Raw genomic sequence first — 22,362 nt, forward strand, 5'->3', positions numbered from 1 at the left:
TGCTTTTCCAAAACAGACCAGCAGAAACACCCACAAACCTGACCAACCCTGGAGGCTGCCCCACACCCCACAGGTGTCGAGCTCCCTGGAGCTGCATAGAGGGCAAACGAAAGGAAGCGTCCTTCCATTCAGTGTCTCTGCCAGGACAGACTCTTCCCTCTCCCGCCATTACCCTCACTGGATGTGTGACTGAGTCTTATTGCTTCTGGGAGAGCTTTTGAATTCCTTCACGATGGGGAAAGAGAGCCAGGTCTGCAGCGCCAGTGGGGCACCATCTGCTCTGCCAGGAGAGCCACCCCCATCTGCACGAGCAGTGAGGAAGAACCCAGAGCCCTCCACACGCACTTCCATGGAGAACCCTTTTATTGAACGGTCCATGGATCCCCAACCCATTAAAAAAGCCAGATTGCAAAGTGCTCCCAGCAGAGCTCCGAGCCCCGGCGTGGGGCGTGGGGTTGGGCATCAGCCTTGCCCTCGTTGCAAAGGCACAGAGTCACCGAGTCACCCGAGACGGGTCCCGGCTTTCCATGAATAGCGGTGAAGACACAGTGGGCCAGGAGGCCAAGGGCAGACACCGGGTCAAGCCGAAACACCCAGCACCTAGCACCTGCTTGAGCCCAGGGGCAGCTGCTGCATCTGCAGAGAGGAGCACCCTCCCCGCCGAGGCCTCCGCCTGCTGGAATGCCCAGTCCTCGCAGCTGAGCACTCCAGGTCTGGCCTAGGGGTCAAAGGGGGCCCCGGAGGCATCCTCTGGTCGGGTGGGGACCTCTCTGGCCACAGGCTGGGAACTCACTGCAGCCTCCCCTGGCTCGGGGCCAGCAGTGACCTGGCCGGCTGTGTCCCCGTCGGTCGTATCTGAATCAGCAATGTCTCCGTCGGCCGTGTCCCCATCAGCAGTGTCTCCATCGGCCGTGTCCCCATCAGCAGTGTCTCCGTCGGCCATGTCCCCATCAGCAGTGTCTCCGTTGGCCGTGTCCCCATCAGCAGTGTCTCCGTCGGCCGTGTCCCCACCAACAGTGTCTCCGTCGGCCATGTCCCCATCAGCAGTGTCTCCGTTGGCCTTGTCCCCACCAGCGGCGTCCCTGCCCGGCCCCCGCCTCCTCTCCTCGGCCTCCAGCCCCATCATGCGGAGGTAATGCAGTCGCTCACTCTTGGGCACAAACGTCCTGATGGAGGCCTTCCCCCGCCAGCCGCACAGCACAATGGGACACTGCGGGGTGTCGGGCTTCCTGTGTGTGGGAGGGTTCCTGAGGAGCTCGGCCATGGCACCCCACCCGCCCATCCTGGGTCACCCAGTCACAGGGGTCCCTACTAACAGCGGCCCCCTCCTCTGGGCGCTGAGCCTTGGGGGCCGCCCCCACCCCGCTCTGTACGCAGGGGCTTGACCCGCCGGACACGGGCTGCATGGTGTCCTGTGCGGGGTAGGGAGGTGACGGGGTGTGAGAGGCCTGGGTGCGAGCCCGGGACGTGGGAGCAGCAGCAGCAGCGGTACTCTGTCCTGCAAGCTGGACCCCGGCTTCGACCCCCAGCCCCCGCCGAGCCGCAGCAGAGTCAGCTCTCCTAACTCCAGGTCTTCAAAGTGATGCCGGGTGACCTGCTCACGCAGGACGGGCAGGGCTGTCTCCAGGGAACTCCGCACCCCCCGCCCCCGCAGGCAGGCAGGCTACTCACGTGGGGTCCGGCTCGTACTTAAGGACCACGCTGCCCTTGGCTGCAGGGGAACACGCACGTCAGCCGGGCCTCGCTCACCAGCCTCGCCACCCGGGCCGGAAAAGCCGGCCACCCGCCCTGGGCGTGCAGACCACTCGGACCCAGGACCCTCTGCTGGCCGCCACAGGGGCGTCCCCCAGCCCTGTCTGCTCACGGGAGCCCTGGCTGCCGGCCACACTCACCCAGGTCCTTGACCTGGCTGAAGGCCTCGCTGCTCAGCTTCCGGAAGAATGGGTTCTCCTGGGTGAGCAGGACCTTCACGTCCTCCGCGGACACGCCGACGACCCTTGACTTGATGAAGGGGTACAGTGTGTAGATGCCCTGCAGAGAGCATGTGGGTTGCACACGGCCCGTCCTTGGCGGGGGCCAGGGCGCAGGGCCTCCTCCCGGGGGGCCGGTTCACCTCCTGGGCCAGCCGGAAGGCGCAGCCGAAGTCCTCCCCACCGCTGTTGCGGCTCCAGACCTTGACGCCAGTGTTGATGACCTGCGGGGGTGGCGGGCTGCTTGGGGCCATGCACGTGGGGGCACAGGCGGCCCCGAGGCTGGGCGTGTGGGTGGCCTGAGGAAGCCCTGAGAGAGGCCGCACCGCGAGCCTCCTGCGATGCGCCCAGCCCAGCCCAGACTCCCACCCGGCCGCCCACCTTGACGCGCTCGCTGTTGTTGAGCAGCACGTTGCGCAGCTCCTTGGACACCATGTACAGCTGCCGCTTCTTCCCCTCCGTCGTGCGCGTTAGCACGTTGCTCCTCGGGAAGGACGGGTCCAGGGCATAGAACTTCCTGGGGGACACAGGGCAGGGATTTCCTGGGGGACACGCAGGCCTCGGGGAGGGGCTCTGCGGGCAAGGCCGTGCCCACCCGAGTGAGAGTGACTTGACTCCCCTTCCTGTCCGGGAGCGGCTGGGGAAATCACACCGGTCACCCGCGGCCCAGCCTGCTCGCCTGGCTCTTGAGAGCCCAGAGCCGCAGGCAGGCATCATCGTGAGCAGTGGAGCGGGCGGCAGGTGTCTGTCTGTCTCCCTCTATCTCCCCTGCCCTCTTTATTTCTCTGTCCGTCAAAATCCATCCATCCATCAATAGGTAAGGCCAGGCACTGGGCCCAGCGACAGCCTTGACAGAGGAAAATGCCAGAGGCCACAGGTAAAGTCGGTTGGGGCGGAGCCAAGACTGCAGCTTGGAGGCACCTGGTGTGAGCGCCGCAAGGAGCTGCTTTCAGCCTGGGATTCTCGGGTGAGGCCACCAGGTTCCAGACGCTACCATGACACCAACCAGACTTCCCTGGGCAGACGACCCCACCAATGTGTCCTGGAGCCCCGCTTCCCCAGAGCCCTGCCCCACAAGGGAAAGACAAGAGACAGCCTGGTGGTGTGGATCCACCCGCCATTGCCCATGTCCAGCAGAGAAGAAACTACAGAAGCCAGACTTCCCACCTTCTGCTCCCCATAATGACCTTAGGTCCGTACTCCCAGAGGGATAAAGAATAGGAAAGCTATCAGGAGGGGATGGGATACGGAGTTCTGGTGGTGGGAACTGTGTGGAGTTGTACCCCTCTTATCCTATGGTTTTGTCAATGTTTCCTTTTTATAAATAAAAGTAAAAAAAAAAAAATTCTAAAAAACAAAGAAACAAACTGGTGTGTAACTAGTTACACCCTCACTGGATGGAGGAGAACAAGGGGTCGTCTTCAGGGATAAACACAAACGGGTCTTCTTTAAACCCAAACAACTTCATCTTCTTACAAGGCGGAGGGCTGGGAAGAACGGAAGTACAGAATGACAGTCAGTACAGCTGGCCCTCCTCACCTGGCCCCGAGCCCCTGAGCTCCTCACCCACACACCCCAGGGGCAGGGCTGTGTCCTTACCCACACACCCCAGGGGCAGGGCTGTGTCCTTACCCACACACCCCAGGGGCAGGGCTGTGTCCTAACCCACATACCCCAGGGGCAGGGCTGTGTCCTTACCCACACACCCCAGGGGCAGGGCTGTGTCCTTACCCACACACCCCAGGGGCAGGGCTGTGTCCTTACCCACACACCCCAGGGGCAGGGCTGTGTCCTTACCCACACACCCCAGGGGCAGGGCTGTGTCCTTACCCACACACACCGTCCTTCCTGGCCCCATAGCTCTCCACGGGCTCCATCCTTTCCGTTGCTTCTGGGTCCCCTACTCCAGCACCTGGCTGTTCCTCCAGCTGGGAAGGGTCCATGGCGTTCCCCCCCGGGGGGTCCGCTGGCTGGGGGGGCCGTGCAACTTCTCGGGGCTCCGTGGACACCCCCTGCAGCTGCCAGAGAGGAGCAGTCCTTACATTTAGAGAACAGCCGCCTACCCAATACCCCAGTCTGCAAACAGGGCCGACGGCGGGGCTCCTACTCTGAACAGAGCAAGGGCTGGACCAGGAGCCCGCCCACACACACCCAACACCCCTGCCGCCCCGGGCCTGACCCTCCACCTGGCAAACACCACAGCCCCTGCCCGTGCACGAGGGCGAGTCTGAGTCCCCGACCGTCCCCACCTGCAGGCTGGAAGCTTCACAAGTGTCTCACCCCCTTGCCTCCCCCTCCCTCTCAATGCCTGTCTCTGCGATAAAAGGAAAAAGAAAATGCATAGTGCTTCTACAAACGACTCTCCTGCATGAGCTCTAAGGTCCCAGGTTCAGTCTCCAACACTACCCTCAGCCACAGCTCTGTAGGGCTCCTGTGTTTGCTCCTCTCTCTCCCTCCCTCCCATGAATAAATGATTTTTTAAAAAACTACTGACAATTCCTAACTGCTTGAGGATGTTTACAAACTAGGATACCAGTGCCTGTTTCCCCAAGATCACAAAGTGTGAGCTACGAGCTTCTAGAGGCCGGATGACCCGCAGTGCCTCCCATAGCTGACTTCACGCCAATTCCAATAAACAGCCAGTAACCAGTGGCCTGGACAAACCCATGTCCTGCCGACTCCAGGCCCCTCTCCCGGCACCCAGGGCTCGGAGCCCCGAGCGGCCAGCGAGGCCCCCGCACAGGGAAGCGACAGGACCAGGCAACGTGACATGCAAGGTGTCTCATGGCCGGACGCTTGAGATGGGCTTGTCCGGGTGCCAAGGGAGCAAGTCCCAGGGGCCCAGGCGCCAGGCTTTGGACCTGTCCCCGCAGGGCAGAGGTCCCCCAGCCCATATCTCCATGTCCAGCCCCAGGCCTCAGCTTGGCACCAAGTAGGAGCTGGTCCGGGGCCCGATGCCAGGCTGAACCGGCCATCTTCAGGAGCCTCCAAATCTAGGGCAGACTCGTTTCTTTGAAATACAGAACAGGAGGAATGGACTCCGGGGGTGGAGCAGACACTCGGATTTTAGCTTCCGAGATGAGACGAGATCGGGCGTGTTCAGGGTGAGCCACCAGGCTTTTAAGAGATCTTCCATCGGGGCAGGAGGACAGTGGCAGAGAGCCAGCTCTCCCTGGAGCTGTGGTGTCAGGGCGTGAGGGCCTCAGAGACAGACACCCTAGTTGCAGCAGCTGCTCCCCACAAGTCTCCTTAGAAAATTCAAATCCTCACTCATTCCCACCCCATCTCAGCCAACCCTCGTGAACCCCGACAGCTGGTGCCAGTAGACGGGGTGAGACGGCAGCAAGCCCCGGCCCCGCTCACCTTCGGGGGACGCTTGTTCCACGGCATGGGCGCCTTCTTCACGAGCACGGCCACGAAGAAGCCTCCGGTGTTCTGATGGTGGGGCAGGATGCGCAGACTGCAAAGACAGACACTCGGCGTCGTGAGGGAGAGCGGCCAGGCGCACATGTGACCGTGCGAAAGGATCAGGGTTTGAGCACCCACTTCCCACCTGCAGGGGGAGCTTCACAAGTGGTGAAGCAGGGCTGCAGGTGTCTCTCTCCCATTTCCCCTTTCCCTCTGAATTTCTCTGTCCTATCTAATAAAAAAATAAAAAAAGGAAAAAATGGCCCCTGTGAGCGGAGGATTCAGTGTCAGCACCAAGCTCCAGCAATAACCCTCACAGCAGAGAGAGAGAAAAGAGGAAGAAAAAAGAGGGAGGTCTTGAGGCATTAAAGCCAAAGGCCCCCACCTCAGAGCAGCACAGCCAGTGGCAGAGTAAGGCCTGACCCAGGGCTCAGGTCACAGGGAGGTGGCGGCCCCCTGCCCCCCTCACCAGCGCTCCAGGTGCATGGCCTGCAGCTTCTGTGGGTCCTGGGGCGGGAACATGGTGGGCCGGATCTGCGTGTGGCGGTTGTGGGGGACGGACTCCCAGTCTGAGAACCACTGTCCGTCCTTGGTCATCACCTACAAGGGGGGTTGGGCTCTCAGTGGAAACCCCAGGGGCGGCGGTGAAGGCCCGTCCCCCGTAGAGGGCAAGGGAACCACCGTCAAAGGGGTGTTTCACTTATTATGTTTTAAAGGGCTAGGTGGTGGTGGCCAGGAAGGCTCTACACGTTCCCGTGCTCAAGGTCCTAGGTTCAAGCCCCCTGGTCCCCACCTGCAGAGGAGGACCCTTTAGGAATGGTGGAGCAGGGCTGCAGGTGTCTCTCCTGATCTGTCTCCTCCTACCCTCTCAGTTTGTCTTTCCCCTGTAAACAAACTCTGGCCTCTCCTAGGCTCTGAACATCTCTGAGTTAATGCAACGGAGCTGTGTTTATGGAATGAGTATAAACAGAGTGGGCTTCCAACCGCAGAATCCAGGGAAGCGTTACCACACCAGAGAAAAGCGGCCGTGCAGACAGACACGCACACCCTGGAAGCCGCGTGGCCACATGGTGGCATGCCACCCCCACACACACCCCCACCCGGCCTGGGGGGCTGCCCGCCTGCGGGTACCTTCCAATGCATGATCCCCGGCATCCACTTGAGACCCGGCAGCTCGGAAGACACGTCCGCCAGCTCCAGAGCACCTGTAGGGCAGATGCCCGCAGGGCGTGAGGCCTTGGCTCAGGGAATGTCCAGGGGGCCCAGGGCCAGTCCACTGAGGTGACAGGGTGTGTGTGTGAGACTGGTCTCCAGTGAGGGCCACACAGCTCGGGAGCTGAGGCCGCCAGCAACAGCCAGGCTGGAGGCTGCCTGTCACTGTCTCCCGCCTCCAGGCAGACCAGCGAGCAGGCCTGGGTCCACCGGCACGGCTAGCGAGCGCCGCGGAGCTAGAGACAAACAGCTGCACCAGACGCCGGGCTGGGACCTGCTCTATGCCCAGTGCCACGGGGCAGTGCTCCGCTGTCTCCCTTTCTCTCTCATGAAGAAAGTACACGGGCAGGAGACACAGCACAATGGTTCTGCAAAAAGCCTTGATGCCCGAGGCTCTGAGGTCCAGGTTCAATCCCCAGCTCCAACATCAGCCAGAGCTGAGCAGGGTTCTGAGCTCTCTGTATTTCTCTCTCAATAAAAGAAAATATCTTTTAAGAAAGTGATGATGAGTGGTCCAGGAGATGCCACAGTGGATAAAGCGTTGGACTCTCAAGCATGAGGTCCCGAGTTCAATCCCTGGCAGCTCATGTACCAGAGTGATGTCCGGTTCTTTCTCTCTTCTCTTTCTCATTAATAAATAAATAAAATCTTAAAAAAAATAATAATGATACTAAAAAAGAAGTGGAGGCAGACAGCGGTGCACCCGGTTGAGCACACAGGCTGAAATGCATATGGACCCGGGTTCGAGGCTCCGATCCTGACCCGGGTCGCCACGTGCAGGGAAGCTTCTAGAGGGTGTGGCCGTGCTGCCAGTGTGCCCCCGGCTCCTCTCCATGGCTCTGCGCTGAGCAGCCGGCACGGCAGGCACCCAGGACGGAGGGAGAGACGCCTGGCTCACCTTCGCTCTTCTCCAGCAAGGAGGCGACGACGGCCTCATCCTCCACAGGGTTGAGAGAGCAGGTCGAGTACACCAGGCGGCCGCCCTCCACCAGCTGCTCCGCGCCCCGCGTGGCGATGCGCAGCTGCAACCTGAAAGGCATCGTGTCAGTCAGTCCAGTCCGTCCGCCGGCTCTGCCTCCAGGCACCGCTCATTCCCCGTGAGCCGGACAGTGTCCCAGGAGACGGGCGCAGCCAAGAGACTCCCAGGACACGTTTGGGCCGCCCCGGGGCCTCACCCATGCAACTGCAGGCTGTTCAAGGTGCTCCACTTCTTCCAGACGTCGATGTTCTTCCTCATGGTGCCGTCACCGCTGTGAAGACAGACATGGGTGCTCACGCTGTGGACGCCGATGACCCCAACCACACAGACATGCCACGTCCAAGCGGGGCGCCGGCACAAGGGTCACTGTGACAAACGGGGATGGGGACCACCGTCTGTCTGGGTGCCCGGGGGACACCTGACTTTCCAAGCATGTGCAGCTCTCACGTCAGTGAGGAAACAGTATTTCAAAGGGAAAGCAGACACCACCCAGGGACAGTGACCTGCTCCGTGAGAAAAGCGCTAATGGACTCGGCTCGGACACAAGGCACAGAACCGTCGTCGCAACTATGACTCTGTTCACGCCTGGTGCCGTCTCCGCTTATCCAGGGTCTGCGGGCCGCAGGCAGGTCTAACTGTCCTGGGGTGACAAGCTGGGGGGCGAGTCACTGAGAGTCTGCCTGTCCCCGGAGGACCGGTCTGTCCTAGGGGTGACAGTGCTAGAGAGTGGCTTTCACGTGAGCCTGCCGGGGAGGGTGGGCCTGACCGTAGGAACACCCCTGCCGATCAGTTTGTTTCTGATTCCTCCTCAGGGTGGTGTGTACAGACCAAGCCAGCGGAGGGGACTCCTCGGGTCCGAGGCTCCACGCAAGGGGGGACGACGACACCCGCGCTTCTGTGCTGCCCAGGGACAGGTGGGCCCCACCCCTCCCTGCCCTGCCCCGCACCTGCAGGGGACGTCGCACAGGATACGGTCGTAGAAGAGGACCTCCTTCCGGCCGCCCACGTCCATCTGTAGCCGCGGGATGCTGGCGGCGTCGTGGTTCACCACCATGATGCAGGGGCTGCCCAGGCGCTTGGCCTGGTGCACCAGCAGGTAGCAGCGCTTGTTGTCCACGTCGTTGGCGATCACGAAGCCCTCTGAGGAGATGACAGCGTGGGGTCGGGGGAGGGAACATGGGAGCCCTGTGCGGGGGGGGGGGGGGGGGGGAGCAGCACACCCCGGAACCGAGAGCCGCCAGAGACAGAGGAGTGAGCCAGGAGGCTGCGGTGCCGGGACAGAATGGAATAGTACACGGCCGAGAGAAAGGATGAAAGTCAGCCTGGGACAAACGCCTTGGGACTTCACCTGGCTGTAGCGGTGACAAGCAAATGAGGCTGGCAGAGCTGAGTGGAGGCAGTCCCTGAACTCTGACCCAACTGCGGAGAGGCCAGCTGAGCGTCCCCCCCTTGAGCCCACTCGCCTCAGAGACCGGCTACGACGCCGCAGCTGCTGCCCAGCCCTGCACTTGGCTCCCCCCCACCACAGCTGCCAATTCTGTGGGGTCCAGCCATGGCCCCCGGCCACCTTGACGGGTGGAGCCGAAAGTGTGGAGCGAGGGTCGCTTCCCACGCTGGCAGCGCCCAGGAGGCCCGGGGGACCCCACAGGACAGGATGGAAGGGGCGCCAGTGCAGAGAGCGGGGGCGTCTGTCTGAGGTAGAGGCCTTGCACTCAGAGCGCCAACTCAGGGATGAGGCGGCTCGGCTCAGGGCAAGAGAGAGAGAGAGAGAACCGGGGGTGCGACCCCCAGAGCCCCACCTGGGAAGGGGACCGTCATGTCAGCGTGGAGCATCTCGATCAGCTGAGTGGTCTTGGATCCCGGGGCCGCACACATGTCCAAGATCTGGACAAAGCAAGAAGGCGTCTGAGCACCAGAGCAGCGGCCAGGCTGGCAGACACGCAGACAGACACACACACACAGGCAGACACACACACACACAGAGACAGACACACAGAGATAGACACACAGGCAGACACACAGACACACAGGCAGACACGCAGACACACACAGGCAGACAGACACACAGACACGCATCACAGAGACAGACACACAGTCACTCACACGAATGCTCAGCATCTAATTTGCAAGAACATGTTACTCATGTTTGGTGTCTGGTGCAAAACCTAAACTCTACAAACACCACCTGCACCGTGACGGAGTCAACCAGCAGAGGGGCCTCCGAGGGCAATGGGGACATGGGGGTGGACCCATGAACAAGAAGTCGAGCAAGGCAGCAGCGGTGGGGTGAAGGAGCCGAGAGGAGCCGAGTGGGGCAGCCAGCTCACCGCGGATTCACTCGGCCCAGGCGGCAGCAGAGGACAGAGACGGAAATGGAGGAAGGGACGAGCCTGGGCTACAAAGACTCTGTACCGAGCTGCTCCTGGGTGAGCGCTCATGTCACCGTGCGCAAAGACCCGGGTTCAAGCCCCAGATCTTCACCTGCAGGGGTGAAGCTTCACAAGAGGTGAAGCAGGGCTGCAGGTGTCTCTCTCTCTCTCTCCCTCCCTCCTCACCTCTTTCATCTATCAAACAAAACAGCAAGGAGGCAAAAAGCAGCCTGCAGGAGTGGTGGACTCGTGGTGCTGGCACTGAGCCCCAGAGAGAACACTGCCGGCGATAAAGTCAGTGCTGCAATGCTAAATAAACGAACCCCACACACAAAAGCCCTACAGCCTGCTGCCTACAGTGAACCAACGAAAAGCTCTTTCACGTCGTAGCTGTAAACACAAATCCACACAGACGCCAACAGCCGTCCCCACGCCGCTCTGGGCTCCCTGCTCTGCTCAGAGCTGCTGGCAGCTGTAAGGCCCCTCAGAGAAGGCCCGGCGCAGGGCAGTACCTTGTGGTGAGGGTGAGCATTGAGCAGCAGCGGGGGGATCATGCTGACGGCTTCCTGACGACTGATGTTTCCCTGGGTGAACAGAAGCAGGTGGGCACGGGCGGCCAGCGGCACAGGCAGGTGCCGGGGAGTGTGGCCAAGCTCTGCAGCCGGGTGGCCCAGGGATCAGGGTCAGGGCACGGGGAAGGGCGGCGAGCAGACGGCAGGCCACCCCCAGACTCAGATGGGGAGCACACGCTTCTGGGTGAGGTGGGGTGGGGTCTCGCCTCTTGCACCGGGCGCCTCCAGAGGGACGAGGTCGTCAGCAGCGCCACGTCAGTGGGCGTGTGGGACTCTAGGGAGAACCGCCCCCTGAGAGAAGCCCACGTACAGACTCGGTCTCGCTGACCAGGAACTGGTGGAACTTCTCCAGCTGCGGAGACTTCCGGAGGATCTTGCGACTCAAGTTTGTGTGCCAGGCCAGCTCTTCCGGGTACCTGGCAGGAGAGAAAGGGGACGTGGCGGCCGCACCCACCCAGTCGCCCCACTTCAAGGGGCTGGGGTCTGGGGGTGTCTGAGGCTGCTTCCGGCCGAATTGAGTGATGGGGGTCTCTGCAGTCCCCAAGGATCCAGAAAGGGGTGCTGGCCCTCCACCCACGATTTCGCTCTCACCAAACTGCCCTTTTTCCTTCCTGATAAATTGCTACCAGCTTTACGCCTGGGGCTTGCTTTGATTTCTTTACTTATTTGATGTAACAGACAAAACCGAAACACGCTTGTTGCACTGCTGTGCCACCTGTGAAGTTTCCTCCTGTAGGTGGGGACCAGCGCCTTGAACCCAAGCCCCTGTACATGCTCACGTGTGCTCAACTGGTCACCCAGCCGCAATGCCCTGGCTCTAGGCTCCAGGTGCGGGGCAAGGCTGCGAGCTCTGGGGACGATGACACAGCACAGCAGCCTCGGGGACAGACGGAAGGCCACTTGACTCGGCGCTCAAAATAATCGAATCTGGGGGAGTTGCTTCACAGGCGGTGAAGCAGGTCTGCAGGTGTCTGTCTTTCTCTGCCCTGTCTTTCCTTCCTCTCTCTGTCCTATCCGACAACCAACAACAGTGACAAATATGACAACAACTAACAACTACAAGGGCAACAAAATGGGAAATATGACCTCCAGGAGGAGTGGATTCATAGTGCAGGCCCAGGAGGCAAAAAAAAAAAAAAAATCTGGCAGCCCCAGCAGTCTGTGGCGCAGCCCAGCCCAGCCCGGCCCCAAGCGTCTCTCAGGGGCCGTCCATCACCCCCCCCCCCCGCCCCCGCCGTCTGTCCACATCCTAGGTGGTGCCCCCTGCCAGCCGAAGGCAGGAGCATGTCTTCTGCCCTGAGCGCCCACTGAGGTTGTCCGCCCGCCCAGCACGCCCTGACCCACAGCCACACAGAGTGGGGGAGTTCTGGCCAGGGGTGTGTCTGTCTTAACGTGCAGAGACCGGCCCACCTAAGGGGCCGCAGCCACGGTCTCAGCACGCAGGAGCCCAGGACTCTGGTTGGGGCAGCAGCAGGCCGTGTGCGGCCCTCCGAGGCAAGGACGCGGCGGCCAGGCTACTGAAGGTGACTGGAGCAGGAATGGGAGCAGCTGCTACAAGGTGCCGGCTCGAGTCAGCCGCCTGTTTCCGTGGTCAGTTCACCGTTCCCAGGCCACCGTGTCAGGCAGACAGAGAGCGCCTTGCAGTCCCGAGTGTGGCCGGGTACAGACCTCACCCTGTGAGCGGTGTCTCTAGCCCTCAGCCACTCTTTCTTGCCCGTCAATCTACGTCTCTTCCTCTTTTTTTAACTTGCTTTTTTCCCTTTTGTTGCCCGTTTTATTGTTGTAGTTACTACTGTTATTGATGTTGTTGATGTTATTGATGCTGTCTGATAGGACAGAAATGGAGAGGAGGGGAAGACAGAGAGAGGAGAGAAAGACAGACACCTGCAGACCTGCTTCACTGCCTGTGAAGTGACTCCCCTGCAGGTGGGGAGCTGGGGGCTCCAACCAAGATCTTTACACCAGTCCTTGCGCTTTGCACCACGTGCACTTAACCCGCTGCGCACAGAAAAACAGAGAGTGGATGGAAGGGGGAGAGGAGCCAGGATGAGAACCTACAACTCTCGAGTGTAGGTTCACACAGGGTCTGGCAGTGGCCCAGGGCCGGGTCCCAGGGGTCCGTGTTCTGCCGTCACCAGGGGCGATGGGTGCGGGTGCCAAGGCTCCGAGACTCACCGGCACGGACGGCCAGCAAGGAAGGTCCTGGGTCCGCGGGGACTTACCAGCTCAGGGGCTGCGGGACCTCCACCTTGTGCCCGTCCACCTCCAGGTCCTCCAGCTCCTTGAAGTACTTGCTCTTCAGGCACTGCAGGAGCTCCTTGGCGTGGCTGCGGGGACAGGCCGCGACTCAGGGTGGGGGGTGGGGGGCGCACCTGTGGGGAGCTCGTTCTCTCTCTTTCTTTTTTACTTCTCTTTTGTTGCCCTTACTGTTTTATCATAGCTGTTATTGCCGTCATTGTTGGATAGGACAGAGAGAAATGGAGAGAGGAGGGGAAGACAGAGAGGAGGAGAGAAAGACAGACACCTGCAGACCTGCTTCACCGTCCGTGAAGCTACTCCCCTGCAGGTGGGGAGCCGGGGGCTCGAACCGGGATCCTCAGGCCGGTCCCTGCGCTTTGCGCCACGTGCGCCGCCGCCCGACCCCGGCAGCCGCTTCAGGAAGGAAGGATGCCCCCCACCCGCTTTGCCCGAGCAGCTCGGCCCCGGCCCCTCACTGGGGGGCTGTGTGTCCGTCCCGCCAGATGAGAGGCGCCCCCGCCTCCCCCACCCCCAGGTCCCCGCCATCACCCCCACCTGCGGACGCCCCCAGCCCCGGGAACCTCTCCCACCATCGCAGGGTGCCCCCCGCCCCCGGGTCCCCGCACCCCCGGCCGCACCTCTTGTAGCCGGTGATCCGCAGCGTGGCCGGCAGCGGCTGCCGCAGGGCGCCCATGAACTGCTCCCACTCGCCGGCCGGCACGATGCCGAGCTCGCGGTAGTAGCGCTCGAACAGCTCGTTTTCCTTGACGATCTCGGGGTAGCCGCCTTCCCAGCCCTGCGGCCCCGGGAGCGGAACGGCTGTCAGGGGCGCCCGCCCCGCCCGCCCGGCCCCGCCCGGCCCGCCCGGCCCCGCTCCTACCGCGTCGCCGCGCCTCCCGCCGTCCTCCCCGGCGCCCTCGGGCCGCTGCTGCGGGACCCGTCGGCTCCGCGCCCGCCGCCCCATGGCTACCCCGGCCGCACACGCTGCCCGCAGCACTCGGCCTGCCAGAGTCGCTCCACTTCCGTGCGGCAGGTTCACTTCCGGGTCTCACCTAGGACCCCTCCCGCTCCCGTCCGTACTTCCGGCACGCATCGCGGGGCGCCACCTGGACGTCCCAGAAGCCAGAGAGAAGAGCCGCAGGCCGTGGGAAACAGGAGGGATCCTAGTAGGTAGCCTCCTAGGTGGGGGGCTGGGAATCTGTGGGCAGAGTCCCGGTGCACGCACGGGTTCAGGCAGCTCCGTAGACAGCCCGAGGATGCGCGTGCGCAGAACGGCCAACTGCGCAGGGGGCGTGCCTGCCCTTAGCAGTGCCCCACCGGGTTGGGTGGGCTTGAGCTGCGCGTGCGTAGTGGCGTAAGGGCGTGTCCGTCCTCAGCCCCGCCCACCACGCAAGCCTACTTGCGCCGTGTGCGACGTGCAGAGGGCGTGTCTGTCCGTAACCCCTGCCCAATGGCGAGGGTGCTGGGGGCGTGGCCTCCTGGAGTCACCGCCCCTCTCGCCCCGTCTGGCGTAGTTTCGGGTCCTTGCTGGAACCTTTCCTGGCCGGCAAGCTCGGGCCACTCCCCCGCCCACCTGACGCCGCCGGGGCATATATGTGCTGCAGAGGAGTAATGGTGCACGGGGGGGCGGTGCCATGGAGCTGGATGAGGCGCAGCTGCTGGACGCGCTGGCCCTGCTGCAGGTGCCGATGGGCACGCTGGGCTGGCTGGCTCAGAAGTGCATCTCCTCGCCCTACGGTCGCTACGTGACCCCAGGCGGCCGCTGCCAGCTGCCCGCGCGTGTCTCCTGGGTGCTGCAGGAGCTGCCCTCGCTCGTCCTGCCGCTGCTGCTGCTGCTGCGCGCCCCGCCCGGCACCCCGACGCCCAACCTCCTGCTGCTCTCCATGTTCGTGCTGCACTATGTGCAACGGTACGCGCCAGCCCGCGCCCCAGAACCAGCCTGCCCCGCATGCAGCCCCCGCATGTACTCCAGAACCACCCGGCCGTGCATGCAACCCCCGCCTGGACCCCAGAACCAGCCGGCCCCGCATGCAGCCCCCACCTGGACCCCAAACCTGCCGCACCCCGCATGCACCCCCCGCCTGGACCCCAAACCTGCCGCACCCCGCATGCACCCCCCGCCTGGACCCCAAACCTGCCGCACCCTGCATGCACCCCCCACCTGGACCCCTAACCTGTCGCACCCTGCATGCACCCCATCTGACCCCATGCCTGGAGCTTCAACCCAGCTGAGCCCCTCTGGCACCCAAAGTCAGCCATACCCCACCTGCACCCCCCCCCGCCAGAACCCCCAAACTAGCTGCACTCACTAGCACCCCATCAACACTCCCGCCTGCATCCTCAAACCAGCTGCTCCCCACCTGCACGCCTCCTACACCCTGCCTTCACCCCAGCCGTGTCCCACTTGCTCCCTGTGTGCTCCCAGACCCCAGCCCGTCCCCTGCCTGCACCCCCAACCCTTCCCTCACCCGTGCCCCACCTGCACCCCATCCCCCAGACCCAGTGCAGTTCCCTTCCCTTTGACCTGCACCCTCTCTCCACCTGCTGCCCCAACCACCCGGCCAACCTCAGTGGGCCTGGCCTGGAGTAGGAGTTACTGCTTATTTGATGTCAATTTGCCAAATTGTAAGATAACAGGGGTATAATTCCACGCTTCTCCTACCACTGGAGTTGTGTGTCCTCCACTGGAAACTGATCACGGATATGTGTCGTCCGTTCTCTGTCTTATCTGTGCCACCTAGACCTATATCCACATATACATTTATATTTTCTTCCCATGTTTAATCCATTCCTGCCTTCACTTCCTTTCTACTTCACCCCGACACCTATTACACCTTCCAAGTCCCCCCCCCCCCCCGTTTCTCTCTCAGATCAGAGAAACAGCGCCTGGCTTTCTTTGGGGTTTTCCAGATTCTCTCCCCTTTCAGCAACGGTATAAATACAAGACTCCTGGTGACAGACGCTTGGGGTCCTGGTGGAATGGGGGTTCAGAGCCCTCTGGTTGACTTCCCCTATTCTGTACCCCTCTGGGAGTATGGACCAAAGCTCTTTTTGGGGTGCAGAAGGTGGCATTTCTGGCTTCTGTAATGGCTTCCCCGCCAGCTGTGTCCATGGACTGTCGTCTTTCCTTAAGAGAAATGACCGAGTTGGTCTAGTTAAGGTTGGGGAGCAGAGAGAGTAGGAGCCCCTGGGGTGGGAGAGTGACGGGTGACAGCAGGGCATCAGGCATGAGGGGTGACCTGGCAGGTGGCATCGGAACAGGTTGAAGCTGTTTTTCTGGGTTCCTCTGAACTCTGGACTCACGCCTCTACATGCAGCACTTGCTCTGGAAACAGAACTCTCAGCTTCACCCCAGCCCTGGTGAGCTGTCTGGGGAGAACCCTGGGGCAGGTCCCTGGGACTCCAAGGTCAGGGTTTGGTGGGGTCGGGGGTTTGACCTGGAAAGTGACTTGACCGCCACAGGCTTTCCCGCTCTCCACACCTTATCTTCACCCTGCAACCTTCAACGTGCCGTACAGTGTTGAGAAATCAAAAGACTTGGCGTGGCTACATTTAGGTTTCACCAGACGAGAGGTTTAGTGCACAGTGGCTCTTTATTCACATCGAGATAGCCCAAGGGACGAAGGTGGGCTAGTCCTGACAGCCGGGAGCCATGAGTCTTTAAGATGAGTGACCAGCGTTGGGTCGCATGTGTTCAGGTCCCGGGGGGAAACAGCATGGAGGGCCCCCCGGGAGGAGGAGGACACACAAGGGCCGAAGGCAGAAACAGAGTGACTTCCCACAGACACTCACTCCAGTGACTTCCTGTCCACCTATAGCCCTTGGGGTTTGCATAGGTCTGCAGAAGGCTCACCAAGCAGCCCTTAACCGTATGCCAACCACGCTCATGTCCCAACCCTTCCCCGCTTATAGTGGAAACACAGACAAGGACGCTCTGAGTGTCTCTGAGGACAGGAGAAGGAGCCAGTCGTCCGTGTTGCCAGTTGGGGTTCCCTCTGCAAGCCCTGACTTTGCCGCCAAGAGCGCGGTCTCAGTCACTAGGGATCAGATAAAAGCTTTCTGTTAACCGGAAGACCTGTGGGCTGTCTGTGTCTAACCCACAGATGGCCCGGCACCCCTGGATGGTCGGAACAGAGACCAGTGGATGTGGCCCCAAGTTCAGGGGTTCCCGGGTGGCCATCATGGCCTGTCCAGGGTGTCAGACGCTCCACCGCAGCTTCCCCAGACAAAGCCGCCAGGAACCATTTTTTAATTACTGTAGTGGCCTGCATCTGTCGCTCTCTCCGTCCACCCCTGTAGTGGCCCAGAGCTCAGTCTGCACTCAGGCTGTGGGATTTTCAGTTGCCCTTTGTGTGTGTGTGTGTGGGGGGGGGGGGGGTTGCCCCCGCCTGAGGTAAGGACACAGACCGATCAGTCAGGAAGCTCAGCTCCCAGCTCCCTGCAGCGGCACCAGGAAGCCAAGGCCGTAGGCCCCCAGCAGCCCTTCTGGAAGCTGGAGCTGGAGCTCCCTGACTCCAGCCCTTGTGTGGCCTGGGCTCCAGACGGTGCATTCCAGGGAGCCCTAGTCCCTGAGGCGGGCAGGGGTGTGTGAGAGGGCTGCAGAGGGGGCTTCCGAGACTCAGGAAACAGCTGTTTTGTCCGCAGGCTTTGTGAGGTCACCTCCCACTGCTCACTTCAGCAGATGCGATGCTATTCTAAGGGGGGTGGTGGGGTGGTGGGGTGGTGGGGAGCGCTTAGCCCTTGGGAGCACACAAGTTACATACAGGCCAGAAAACTCAGATCCAGTCCCCAAGTGCCACCAGAGCGAAGCTGTGTTCTGATGTGTGTGTGTGTGTCTCTCTCTCTCCCTCTCCTTCTCTCTAAGAGAGGCTTTGCAGACTCTAGAATCTCCTATCTGTCCCTTAACTACCCATATTGGAAACTGGAGTTTTCATTGGCCATTACCTTCTTACTCGTCTGGGGGCTACAGAGGCCCCCGTCTTAGTGTGTGGCTCACCGTCTGCCTGTGACCCTCCTCCCCCAGCTCCCTTGAAGCCCCAGCAACCCCACCCCACGCTCTCACTCTAGTTCTACGTTCTGTGTTTTCAGTCTGTGGAGTCCACAAGCTACATAGGCTGGCTTAATGGAGGTTACTTAGATGAGCTTGAGGGGGGGGGGGGCTGCCCCCTCTCCCCACATCAGCCTCTAGACTGGTGGCGACAGATGGCCGGCCGGAGACTAGAAGCCCAGGTTTCTAGCGACTTTCAGACCTACTCGGGCAGACTTGAAAATAAACAACAGCTGGGCTGCCATTCATGTTCTTTTCTTTTTAAAAATTTTTTATATTTATTTATTGTCCCTTTTGTTACCCTTGTTGTTTTTTTATTGTTTGTTGTTGTTATTGATATCGTCATTGTTGGATAAGACAGAGAGAAATGGAGAGAGGAGGGAAGACAGAGGGGGAGAGAAAGACACCTGCAGACCTGCTTCACCACCTATGAAGCGACTCCCCTGCAGGTGGGGAGCCAGGGGCTTGAACCGGGATCCTTATGCCGGTCCTTGCGCTTTGTGCCACGTGCCCTTAATCCACTGCGCTACCCGCCCAGCTCCCTGTCTTTCATTTTCTTTATTTATTTTACTATCAGATTTTATTGATCTAATAATAATCGACAAGACCGTAGGATAAAAGGGGTACAATTCCACACAGTTCCCACCACCAGAGCTCCGTGTCCCATCCCCTCCATTGGAAGCTTCACTATTCTTTATCCATCTGGGAGCATGGACCCAGGATCTTTATGGGGAGCAGAAGGTGGGAGGTCTGGCTTCTGTAATTGCTTCTCCGATGGACATGGGTGTTGGCAGGTGGATCCACACCCACAGCCTGTGTCTGTCTTTCCCTAGTGGGGCAGGGATCTGGGGAGGGGAGGTTCCAGGACACATGGTAAGGTTGTCTGCCCAGGGAGGTCAGGATGGTGTCATGGCAGCATCTGCAACTTGGTGGCTGAAACTTGTGTTTTATTTTATCTAAACTCTCCATGTCCCTGAAAGCCACAACCACCTGTGACTTGGGGACGCTTCAACTTTCCAGACAGAGAAGATAAAGCCTTAATTCCATTCCGCCCAAGTGACTAATTCATTATCCAGACACCTGACCCAAGCAGGGAGTTCTGAACTAATGTGCAGTCAGCATCACAGCCTGGGGAGCGGGAGCTCCCCCCCAACACACACACACACATGCTCTCACCCTCGTCCCCCGGCTGTGAGGGTGAGTCCTGGACACACACAGCTGAGCAAGAGAGGAAGCCAAAGGCGCGTGAACCCCGTTTATGCCAGGACAGGAGAAACAGGGTGGGGGTTGCTGGGACAGCTGAGCCTCCAGCCCCAGAACTCACAGGTGCCTGCAGACCTGGGCCTGCCCTGCCTCCTTGGGGACTTGACTCCTGGGGTGGGGCCCTGGGGCAGGAGAGTGTGTGTTCCTGGCCTTGTTCTGTTCTGAGTTGTTCTAAGCAAAGTGGGCACTTTCGCCCTCTGGCTAACTCCACCAGTCCCAGGCCCATAGCTGCTACTTTTTTTTTTAAAGATTTTTATTTATTTATTCATGAGAAAGACAGGAGGAGAGAGAGAACTAGATATCACTTTGGTACATATGCTGCTGGGGATTGAACTCAGAATAGGATTTTTAAAAATTTTATTTATTTATTTCCCTTTTGTTGCCCTTGCTGTCTTTTTATTGTTGTTGTGATTATTATTGTTATTGTTATCGATGTCGTCGTTGTTAGGACAGAGAGAAATGGAGAGAGGAGGGGAAGACAGAGGGGGAGAGAAAGGCAGAGACCTGCAGACCTGCTTCACCGCCTGTGAAGTGACTCCCCTGCAGGTGGGGAACTGGGGACTCGAACCGGGATCCTTTAGCTAGTCCTTGCGCTTGGCACCACGTGCGCTTAACCTGCTGCGCTACCGCCCGACTCCCAGGGATTGAACTCAGGACCTCATGCTTGAAAGTCCAGTGCTTTATCCACTGTGCCACCTCCCAGACCACTAGCTTCTCCTTTTCTTTACCCCCCAACCCCACCAATAGGAACAAGATTACAGAGGGAGGAAGAGAGACACACCTACAGCCCTGCTTCATCACTCATGATGCTTCTCCCCTGCAGGTGGGGACCTGGGGCTTGAACCTGGGTCTTTCCTTGCTGTAACATGAGCGTTCAACCAGGTGCATCACCATCTGGCCCCAAGAGGGGGTTTCCAGATGGAGGGAGCTCAGCTGCTGGCAGGCCGCCCACCCTCACAAGGTTCTCAGCCCTGTCTGGCTGGCAGGACTGGCCCAGCCCGTTTCCTGTCTTGTCCAGCAACAGCCCGAGAGTGTGGGCAGCTTCCCGGGGCCAGGAAGCCACCTGAGAGCAGAGGAACCCTTCCCCAGGAAGAGAGAAAGTGGGTCCTGGCGCTGGGTAGACTCGCCATGCTGACAAAGTCCATCCTCCCAGTGCGTGAACATGGGGTCTTTCCACTTCTTTGTGTCCTTTCCTGTGTCCTTGATGAGGGACTCGGAATTTTCAGTAAACAAGTCTTTCACTTCTTTGTTAGATTTATTCCTAGACATTTTATTGATTGATTGACTGGTTGATTGTTCCTTCAGGGTTATCACTGGGACTCTGCGCCAGCACTACAAATGCACCACTCCTAGTGGCTAGCCCCCCATTTTTTCTATATTATTCAATAGGACAGAGAGAAAATGAGAGAAGAGGAGGAGACAGAGGGGGAGAGAAAGACACCTGCAGACCTGTTTCACTGCTTGGAAAGTTTCCCGCTGCATGTGGGAGTGGTGTCTCGAACCCAGGTCCCCAATTCCATCAGGACCCGGAGAGACAGAAGAAGGAAAAAGAAAGGACACTTGGAAGAGTAATAGTTGTGGGTGTGGCTGAGTCACAGCTTAGCTGGACAGGTAGCTGGGAGGCTGAGTGTGGGCCCAGGCGGCCCAGGATGCCCCAGGCCCAGACAAGAACTGGGCCCCAGTCCTAGGATCAAGCCCATACTGAGAACCCCTCAGATTCCAGTTTCCTCTAACCTACCACGTGTCAGCGGCATTCCCAACACTCAGAGAGTCCTGAGGGGGCACACGGGTGGCCATCATGGAAGTGTGGCAGCCTCTGTCTGTCTGGAGAGTCTGTTCCGAGCCAGCCAGCACATAGGGGTGGCCTGTTGACAGCATCGGGGCGGGGCAGACCGAGGCTCTCCCACTGCCAGGATGCCTCCAGATGCCACCTTGGCACATTTTATCTTTAACCTTGTCTACTTGGGAGAGCCCTGCTCTACCCTCCATGGGCGCCTTGGGTGTTGTGCAGGGTGCTGAGAGAGGAGAGACTCCACAGCCCTACTCTACCCTCCATGGGGCTCCCTGGGTGCTGTGCATGGTGCTGAGAGAGGAGAGACCGCCACAGCCCTGCTCACCCTCCATGGGGCTCCCTGGGTGCTGTGCCTGGTGCTGAGAGAGGAGAGACCCCACAGCCCTGCCCACTCTCCATGGGCTCCCTGGGTGCTGTCCATGGTGCTGAGAGAGGAGAGACCCCACAGCCCTGCCCACCCTCCATGGGCTCCCTGGGTGCTGTGCAGGGTGCTGAGAGAGGAGAGACCCCACAGCCCTGCCCACCCTCCATGGGCTCCCTGGGTGCTGTGCAGGGTGCTGAGAGAGGAGAGACCCCACAGCCCTGCCCACCCTCCATGGGCTCCCTGGGTGCTGTGCAGGGTGCTGAGAGAGGAGAGACCCCCACAGCCCTGCCCACCCTCCATGGGGCTCCCTGGGTGCTGTCCATGGTGCTGAGAGAGGAGAGACCCCACAGCCCTGCCCACCCTCCATGGGCTCCCTGGGTGCTGTGCCTGGTGCTGAGAGAGGAGAGACCCCACAGCCCTGCCCACCCTCCATGGGGCTCCCTGGGTGCTGTGCCTGGTGCTGAGAGAGGAGAGACCCCACAGCCCTGCCCACTCTCCATGGGCTCCCTGGGTGCTGTTAATGGTGCTGAGAGAGGAGAGACCCCACAGCCCTGCCCACCCTCCGTGGGGCTCCCTGGGTGTTGTGCCTGGTGCTGAGAGAGGAGGGACCCCACAGCCCTGTTGTTGGCTGCTCTTGGCCCAGCTAGTCTCTATTTCTGATTCTTTAGTTCCTTGATTTTCCCGCTTCTCATCCGCGGGGGGAAGCCGACCCCCGTCTATGTGTTCTTGTTGGCCTTCCTGTACTGCACCTTCAACGGCTACCTGCAGGGCCGCTACCTGACCCGCCACGCAGTGTATGCGGAGGACTGGCTCACCGACCCCCGCTTTCTCGGCGGTAAGTGTCCTGCCTGTGATGGCAGTGCAGAAAGGGCAGGGGACCAGTGGGCCAGGGGCTCCAGCCCAGCAGCAGTGTTCCTAAAGGAGGTGGGGACTGTATTGCAAACCTGCCATGGGGGATCCGATGCCCCCTCCCACACAGACCCTCTGCCTCCCCTGCCTCCAGTGCTGCTGTGGCCCAGAGAGGCTGCCCCTGGAGCCCTGAGGAGAAGCACCTAGCCAGGGCCTCTGTGCTCCCGGGAACCTCTGCCCCTCCTCAGAGCTTTCCCGCTGAAGTTTGTTTTACATTTCCCCTTTAGAAAGCTAGGGGG

At 60.4% G+C, this 22,362-nt stretch overlaps 2 protein-coding genes and 1 long non-coding RNA gene across 9 annotated transcripts in view; 1 reads left to right on the forward strand and 2 right to left on the reverse strand.

Annotated features, from left to right (window-relative positions):
• LOC132538586 (uncharacterized) overlaps positions 1-22,362 on the reverse strand; it is an 890,943-nt gene that overhangs the window by 587,262 nt on the left and 281,319 nt on the right. The window lies entirely within an intron of this gene.
• Positions 346-13,785, reverse strand: NSUN2 (NOP2/Sun RNA methyltransferase 2). Of its 2 annotated transcripts, none has more exons than XM_060191145.1 (19): positions 13,629-13,785; positions 13,387-13,544; positions 12,733-12,837; positions 10,821-10,926; positions 10,451-10,522; positions 9,369-9,453; positions 8,517-8,709; positions 7,766-7,840; positions 7,489-7,619; positions 6,510-6,583; positions 5,848-5,978; positions 5,334-5,430; positions 3,801-3,982; positions 3,365-3,457; positions 2,352-2,487; positions 2,114-2,194; positions 1,893-2,031; positions 1,672-1,711; positions 346-1,229 (listed from the first exon to the last, which is right to left on the reverse strand). In XM_060191145.1, the coding sequence occupies exons 1-19, from the start codon at positions 13,710-13,712 to the stop codon at positions 719-721; spliced, it is 2,493 nt and encodes an 830-aa protein (XP_060047128.1). In that variant the 5' UTR covers positions 13,713-13,785; the 3' UTR covers positions 346-718. The 2 variants fall into 2 exon arrangements, with proteins under 2 accessions (XP_060047128.1, XP_060047126.1); XM_060191143.1 differs by having other exon boundaries at positions 3,801-3,988.
• The window catches only part of SRD5A1 (steroid 5 alpha-reductase 1), a 16,970-nt gene continuing 8,846 nt past the window's right edge, over positions 14,239-22,362 (forward strand). The window contains exons 1-3 of one of the 5 annotated variants that reach the window (XM_060191153.1): positions 14,239-14,657; positions 19,806-19,881; positions 21,883-22,049. In XM_060191153.1, the coding sequence (XP_060047136.1) occupies positions 14,383-14,657; positions 19,806-19,881; positions 21,883-22,049 (518 nt within the window). In that variant the 5' untranslated portion in view covers positions 14,239-14,382. The remainder of the gene's footprint in view (positions 14,658-19,805; positions 19,882-21,882; positions 22,050-22,362) is intronic. The other 4 variants (XM_060191154.1, XM_060191151.1, XM_060191152.1 and 1 more) reach the window with 4 other exon arrangements.

This window comes from Erinaceus europaeus, chromosome 5 (genome assembly GCF_950295315.1).
Source record: "Erinaceus europaeus chromosome 5, mEriEur2.1, whole genome shotgun sequence".
Classification (NCBI taxonomy): domain Eukaryota; kingdom Metazoa; phylum Chordata; class Mammalia; order Eulipotyphla; family Erinaceidae; genus Erinaceus; species Erinaceus europaeus.

Coding starts and splice junctions, on each gene's coding strand:
- NSUN2 (XM_060191143.1), bottom strand. CDS start 13,712: ATGGGGCGGCGGGCGCGGAGCCGACGGGTCCCGCAGCAGCGGCCCGAG. Junction 8,710..9,368: donor CATGACGGTCCCCTTCCCAG/GTGGGGCTCTGG, acceptor TCATCTCCTCAG/AGGGCTTCGTGATCGCCAAC. Junction 1,230..1,671: donor AAGTACGAGCCGGACCCCAC/GTGAGTAGCCTG, acceptor TCCCACACACAG/GAAGCCCGACACCCCGCAGT.